Below are 8,085 nucleotides of genomic sequence, written 5' to 3'. Positions count from 1 at the left end.
TTGTAATGATAAAACAATTCACAACATAAATTAAGAAAAATAATATAATGAAATATATATATATATATATATATATATATATATATATATATATATATATATATATATATATATATATATTGCATTATTAACAAAATCATGTAATATAAGAAAATTAGGGGGTTAGAAATGTAAATACTTTAAAATAGAAGGTGTTATATAGCTAATTGTGGAGTACGTTCTTTTTTTTTTTTTTTAAACCGGAAAATAAAAATATATAATCTACTTCTAAACTACACCCTAACTCCACATATGTCCACAACTTGGTCTTGAACCCTCAACCTCAAAAACGCACCATATGATTACCACCGGAAGCCTTGGGTAATGTTTTCGTCGGTACAATCTCCTAGAAATGTCGGTGATATCTGAACAAGATAAAAAGATTAACAAAATGAAGATGATGGAGAAGAGTATTTAGAAGACAATGATGGTTTCCAATAAATGATGACCTATTCGGAAGCTACCTATTCAGCAGGATAACACAATGACACAACTGCTAACAAAGAGAAGAAGAGGAATTTCGGATGCAAGTATACATATTTTTACTGAAATTAAACGGATTATAATCGATTCTTAGTCTGAGATTTTTTTAGGATTTGCGTTTCAAATCTTGGCATATTTTTCATAAATTTGTTTGATTCGCTCTTGACTTTTCTAAATAATGATAATTTTAGTTAGTGGCATTAATCTGGATGCATTTGTTATTTGCAAGGATTTGTAGGAGCTTATAAACGAGTTGTGGTCAAACGTGTCGTGGATAGCATGACTATCAATTTAAGATCAAGTTGTTTCAAAATAACTGATGTTGCTAATGTGCATTGAATTGTAATTTTTTCTGACTCTATAATCGTTTAGTTGTAATAGAGTTGAGGTTTGGCCGGAATTGGAATCCAATTCCATTCCATTATGGCATTGATTGCAAATGAGTACCAAACTGAATCTAATTGAAATTCACAAATCCTTTGATATGTGGATTTCAACATTATGTCCTAAAATCTATGAATTCCAATTTACTCACATACCCTTTTGTTTTCAAAAGGATAACATATATTTTTTAATGTATATTTTACATAAAAATAGTAAATGTATGAAAAAAACATAAACTAACCATCTTATCTTTTTAAGCAAGTGAGTGCATACTATTATTATGTTCTTATTGGTTAAATAATGCAATGTTTAATGAATAATGTTTGTGTTTTATATACTTTTTTTCTTTCTATTTTCAAACTCTTGCGTGAAGGGTAGAGTGCATGTAAGTGGACTCTTAATTATTTTCTTATTTTAAAGTGAAGTGGAATTCAAAAAATAAATAATATATGTTTTGTGCAAATGTTACGGGATGTCAAAACTACAATTCAATATCAAAACCATGGCAGGAATATAGTGGTGAGTACAAAAAAAATTTCAGTTAACATTGTGTTTATATATATTTTTAAGTAATAATTAAAATTTGAGATCTTTGTCTCTATGTTGTAGTGTTGGTAACAACCATAAAAAACCAAATTACCCATTTTTGTCCTTTATTATTTCAATCGCACCAAGTCATTTACCATTAGAGTAAAATAAACGATTAATATAAACGTTTTCTTATGAAAATGTTAGGACACAAAAGTATTATGTTATAATATGCTAATAAGACATGAAAATGTTACACCACAAAAGTATTATGTTATAATATACTAATAAGACCTATTTTGCATTGCCTTTTTTGCCCTTTAAAGGCAAAAAGGATAATCATGCCCTTTTATATTAATCTTTTATTTCTCAATAGAAAAAAACATGTCCCTTTTCTATTATGTCCGGAACTATCAGCAAAATATCTATATTAGTATAGTAGATGATTTTAGATCATTCATTTGGTAAATAGACATAGCAAAAAGTAAATTGGTCATTTCCCCTTTGAGTAAAAAATGAAAAAATTAAACATTATTTAAAATGGCTTTTACAAAATTGTTACAACATAAAAGTAAGACACTGTAATATGCTAATAAGACAATAACAAAAGTAAATTGCCCTAAATGTTGCTTTGAGTTAACAAATGAAAAAATCAAACTTTCTGTTAAAAAATAGAAACATATATTATACAAAGTAGAGTATTTTTTGGCTTGACGATAAAAAAAGTATGAATTTTAGGGGTATATTTTTGAAGTTTTTCTTTATTTTTATTTTTTGTTTTTTCTTTTCTATAAAATATGTAAAATTTCAAGGGCAAATCAGTCACACAGTAAAAATCATACTATCTTATGGAAAATTGTTATTTTTTTTAGAAAGTACAATGCTATATGATACATATTTTCTAAAGTTCCATTGTTTAATTTAATTTATCTATATAAAATGGAGAAAAAAATGAGATGGCATAAATATGTGTTATTTTAAAGTAGTTTTTTTAGTAGGGGCAAAACAGTGAAATTCGTGGTCTCATTTGTTTTTTTTATAACATCATTCTTATAATTAGATTTGAAGAAAAAGAAAGATAACCTTGCAAAAAAATTTTTTTATCAAAGTACAATGCTATTTTTTGCTTACATTTAAAGTTTTATTTACTTATAATTTTTTTTTCTACATATAACATTTAGAATGATAAATTACAATGTTAATAAATGATAAATTACAATTTTAATAACAAAAGTGGTTATAATGAAACAAACTTAACATGGAATGGAACCTTGAATTACTATTACGGTTTTCCATGGTTCATTCCTCGAAAAAAAAGTAACAAAAGGAGAAGAAATATCCTAACAGAGGGAGAAGAAAAAAAAATAAAGTAAATAGCATATTACAAATCACATAAACATAAAGCAATTAATGATCAAGTTTGTATTTTGATTGAGTTTTTTTCGAGAACTAAAGCTTGTTGGCAGGAATTAGAGTGTAAAGATTATAAAAAGGCATTTTTGGTATAATTAATTCTTTTATGCTGAAAAATACACTATTGATGATGTTATTTTATTAAAAAACTGGAAGTTATAAAGAAAGAGGAGGGTGATATATGTCGTATGGTTTCTCCTACATAATCAAAGTAGGATGATATATGAAACTCAATTCCTCAAAATAAGTAAGAGATTGAGAAGAAGAATTGTAACAGAAGGAGAAGAAAAAGAAACAGAGTGAATAAGTTTTTATATATCACAAAAACACAAATAACTAAGATATTTTTTTTGTAGACTAAACAGATGGAGATATACCTTCGGTAGTCTGTAGAGATAGAAGAATTCTTGAATACAGGTTCCAAGACTTGAATGAAGAAACGAAGAAGATATCAATCACAAAATCAATATTTGTAAGTTGGAGGATTATGATTAGCTGATTTTAAGGGATTACATATCTCCATTAAAGTTTGAAAATTTTCTTTTACATGTATAATACATAATTTGAATGCAGTGTAAAACTAATTGAAAACTAATTTTCTTAATCTTAGGAGATGAGTTATTGGCAATTGAATAATCGCATGAGAGGGAAAATCAATCCAAGAGTTTTCTGTGAAGGAAACGTGACAAGTAGGATGTGCAAACGAGGAGCACGTGGCATACAAAGTACTCTTTTATTAAGAATAAACAAATGGAGATATACCTTCGGTAGTCTGTAGAGATAGAAGAATTCTTGAATACAGGTTCCAAAACTTGAATGAAGAAGCGAAGAAGATATCAACCACAAAATCAATATTTGTAAGTTGGAGGATTATGATTAGATGATTTTAAGGGATTGCATATCTCCATTAAAGTTTGAAAATTTTCTTTTACATGTATAATACGTAATTTGAATGTAGTGTAAAACTAATTGAAAACTAATTTCCTTAGTCTTAGGAGATGAGTTATTGACAATTGAATAATCGAATGAGCGGGAAAATCAATCTAAGAGTTTTCTGTGAAGAACACGTGGCAAGTAGGAGATGCAAAAGAGGGACACGTGGCATGCAAAATACTATTTTATTAAGAATAGATGTACAATACTAATATATATATATATATATATATATATATATATATATATATATATATATATATAACTTTATTTATTTTTATATTAAAAATAAATAGTTTATTTGTTTTAAAAGAAATTATTTATTTTTAGTATTTAATAAATTTTAATAGAATAAAAAAAATAATTCTAATTATATGGATTAGGATGTTTAAATTAGTCGAAAAGGTCGTAAAAGTAGGGTAGTCACTATTCAGCATTCACAATACGACCAAAACCCTGAAATTTATGAATCCATTAAAATCGGTACAAAGCATCTAGCTATAAAGCAAACACCTCTTTTCATCTATATCTTTAACACAGAAGAAGCATCAATCGACAATCATGGATGTGCCACTGTTGGAGACACTTAAAGAGGCCATACCCGCATACACAGGACTATCTCCGACGACTTTCGCCACTGTAGTCGCTTTGGGTCTCGCCGGCTTCTATGTCGCCTACGGTATGTTCGGTGGATCCTCCGATTGTCATCCGCAACAAAGCTCTAGATCACTCCACGAAGAAGAATCGCAGCCTCTCCCGCCGCCGGTTCAGCTCGGCGAGATTTCCGAGGAGGAGTTGAAAGCCTACGACGGCAACGATTCTAACAAGCCTCTCCTTATGGCGATCAAGGGTCAAATCTACGATGTCTCACAAAGCAGGTATATTATTATTATCACCATAGAATTTCACTTTTCTGATTTGATTTCGGTCGTACGTTTGGCTTTAAGACGACGAATTCTGTTGACTTGAGGAATGTGTATAATCAAAATTAGGGTTCTTAATTCGATTCTTAAGCTTATGATTTGGGCATTCGTGAAGAAGCTACAATTTGTGAATAAAGTACTGATTTTTGATAACCCTTTTGATTTCTTGCAGGATGTTCTATGGACCAGGTGGACCATATGCGTTGTTTGCAGGGAAGGATGCAAGTAGAGCTCTTGCAAAAATGTCATTTGAAGATAAAGATTTAAATGGTGATCTCACTGGTCTTGGTGTATTTGAGCTTGAAGCCTTACAAGATTGGGAATACAAGTTCATGAGTAAGTATGTCAAAGTTGGTACAATTAAGAATCCAGAATCTGCAACCGAGTCGTCGTCTACTACACCTGTTCAACCAGCTGAGTCAACTCAACCTGAGTCAACTCCAGATGACCATGTTTCGCAGAGTACAGAAATAGCAGCGGGTGAAACCAAGGAAGAGACAACAGGTGAAGACGATAAACATGAGTGACTTTCTTTGTGATGCCTTGAGGAATTTGTAGTATATGGGTGTCCATGATTGTGACTTCTTGTATGTTATAATAGTTGTATTATTTGGCATAATATGATGATTATGATATGTTACCTTTTTTTTTCTTTCCAAAATGAATGATGCGTTTGTTGTGTAGATTTTTAGTTGTCTTTCTGTGTAAAAAGTGTTGATTTTTGTTATAGACTTACTAGGTGTTTGTTTGTTTCATTTTTTTTTTTTTTGGCAAAAGCAAAGCTCTTTTGATCTTTTATGTAGTAGGGAAGACATTTGGTAAAAAGTCTTTGTAAAATAGCTTCTGATTTTGAAAGATGATTTCTAATTTTAAGCATAATATGATATTTCTTTTTTCCACTTGCGCCACCACCGTTGCCATCGACGTCATCTATGCCACCACACCTACCTCTGCCACTACTATCATCATCACCACCACTATTCTTTTTTATGGAGACTTTAAAAAAAAGATAATTCTTTTATGAAGATCAAAGTCATGGAAAAATATTTTTGGTCCATGTTTTATTCGCAAACATAAAAATAGATTGAAGATATTTAACCTTATCCAAAACAAACACCCCCTTATAGTAACAAAATTTTGTAGATTGATTTCGGTTAACACACAATAACATACCTATGTTCTATTAGAATGGTGTAAAAGAGGTAAAATACAAATTGTTTCCATTGATGACCTCTAACATAAGAAAAAAAAAATGAGTCCAGACTCGATGATCTCCCGCATAAGCATGTAATGAAGAATAAACAGCATTGTGTGACCAAAGAAAAAGAAAGCAGATGATCTCTTTTATTTAATGAAGAATAAACAGTATTGTGTGACTAAAGAAAAAAAAAACAGATACTAGCAATAAAGTTGAAAGTAAAGAAGAACATGATAAGAAGTTAAAAAAATGGATGGATACAATAGTGAAAAAGAATACTAGCAAAACAAGCTCAAATTATAAACAAACAAGCTCAAACTATAAAATATAAGTATTGAAAACAATTACTAACAATAAGTCATAAATGGCACTAGCAAAACAAGCTTAAAGCAATAAAAATAAGTGGCAAACGCAAACATTAGAAAGGAAGCTAGACATATGCAATTAATAAACATAGAAAATGTTGTCAAATGAAACATTTGTTAATCAAAATCCATATAGTATTGCAACTTTGTTGAATATTCCCTTTTATATAGGAGGAATCATTAATTCATGATACAAAAAACTTAGGTTTTACTACAAAATATCTAGTTTATTATGCATTGAAAATAATAAATCCTTCAAAAAAAAAAAACCTTAAAGAACTTGAATATGATGAGGATGTTAATATGTGCCCTAAAATATGACAAATTGGAGTAAACTAGAGGGATTCAACAATCTCGATTCCTACTCTAAGCATGCCAAAATTATTGTAGTACTTATAAATATATTTTTTTTCCTAATTAAACTAATATCTTATATCTCCCATGTTCTATTATTTCTATGGCATTATTATATGAAACTAGTGGTGGTCAACTAAGGATAAAACAAGGTCATTAAGGTAATTTTATAGCAATCGAGTCAAATTTGATTCTATACAATGTCTCTCTCTCCTTGTCCAACTGTTTCTGTCTCTTCTATTATAAATACATCACAATTTCAAGAACCCTTTTCATATTTCCTCAATCTCAACATAAAAGTCACATCTTTTGAAGCATGAAACGATTCTCAGTTCTTATTTTGATGATCTTGATCGCAAGTTTCCATTTTGGGAATTGCAGAATGATGACGGAAGTCGATCAAGAGTCGCACCAAAGATTGTTATCAAGAAAGTTTCTTTTTTCTTATAAGAGGCAACAAAGAACAAGTTCTTATCAATATCGTTTCAAGCAATTTCAGAGCAACAATGGCGGATCATTGAATGAATCTGAACAAACTGTTCCAGGTGGACCAAACCCACTTCATAATTGATGCGATTTTTGTGCAAAATTGCATTCTTGTAATAGGATATAGAATTAGCCACGTGTCAATGTCTTATTCTTTTTTTTTCTTTCGTATGAGACAATCCATGTATTATAGATATAGATTACACATGATGCAGAATTTAATGTATATCGTATGAATCATAAAAGGTGTTTTTGTGATTTTATTGTTTCAAATTCACAAGAAATCTGTTGGTTTTCAAGGAAATATGTAGAATCATGAACGATCATTTCAACATTATGTTCTCAATCAAGAACATCAAAATCTGCATGAAATTCGTGATAGAATTCGGAATTTTTTCAAAGATAATATGAATCCATTGACTTTTGTAACAAGATAAATTAATTCGAAAGAAAAAAACGAATACAAAGACTTGGTTGGATGCATGCAAGTACGCAAAAAGGACATCTCATAATTCAATTTATTCAAATGATTTGAAGTCAAATCCAGCTAATATAACCAAGAAATTTCATCTAAAATCTAAATAAAACATATAAAATGGTAAATCAAGATTTCCCATTTTTTTAAAGTTTGAATTCGATTGCTATGTAGGAAAAAGAACGTGAATCGCAGGTTGATCACACTAGGCAGCTGTTTATACTAAGATGACAGATGAATACGTTGACTTTAAACTTTAAAGTCAACACACAATAATGTGTATTATTATTATTATTATTATTATTATTATTATAGAAATAAAGTAAAAAGGAGGGGATCGGTTAGTGAAAATTCTAATCTTTTCAAAAAAATATTTATATTATCTATTTAGACAAAATTACATAAATGGTACTTATATTTGGCAAAACATACCGAGTTTGTTCCTTATAAGGAATTTAATTATTGCAAATATGATCCTTAAGTTTGAAATTAATTACAAGAACC

The 8,085-nt window shown here is 29.4% G+C and overlaps 1 protein-coding gene across 1 annotated transcript; it reads left to right on the top strand.

Annotated features, from left to right (window-relative positions):
• Window positions 1-4,217: 4,217 nt before the first annotated feature.
• On the top strand, window positions 4,218-5,386 carry LOC145017909 (membrane steroid-binding protein 2-like). The gene is made up of 2 exons (XM_078975860.1): window positions 4,218-4,658; window positions 4,876-5,386. The coding sequence occupies exons 1-2, from the start codon at window positions 4,342-4,344 to the stop codon at window positions 5,228-5,230; spliced, it is 672 nt and encodes a 223-aa protein (XP_078831986.1). The 5' UTR covers window positions 4,218-4,341; the 3' UTR covers window positions 5,231-5,386.
• The last annotated feature ends 2,699 nt before the right edge of the window (window positions 5,387-8,085 follow it).

The sequence above is a fragment of the Lactuca saligna genome, chromosome 9 (assembly GCF_052625555.1).
Source record: "Lactuca saligna cultivar CGN05327 chromosome 9, ASM5262555v1, whole genome shotgun sequence".
Lineage (NCBI taxonomy): Eukaryota > Viridiplantae > Streptophyta > Magnoliopsida > Asterales > Asteraceae > Lactuca > Lactuca saligna.
The sequence above is the reverse complement of the archived record's forward strand: the minus strand, read 5'-3'. Positions and strand labels throughout refer to the sequence as shown.

Excerpts from the sequence above, each read along its gene's own strand:
- LOC145017909 (XM_078975860.1), top strand. The coding sequence starts at position 4,342 with ATGGATGTGCCACTGTTGGAGACACTTAAAGAGGCCATACCCGCATAC. Across the intron at positions 4,659-4,875 it reads TACGATGTCTCACAAAGCAG|GATGTTCTATGGACCAGGTG; the intron begins GTATATTATTAT and ends GATTTCTTGCAG.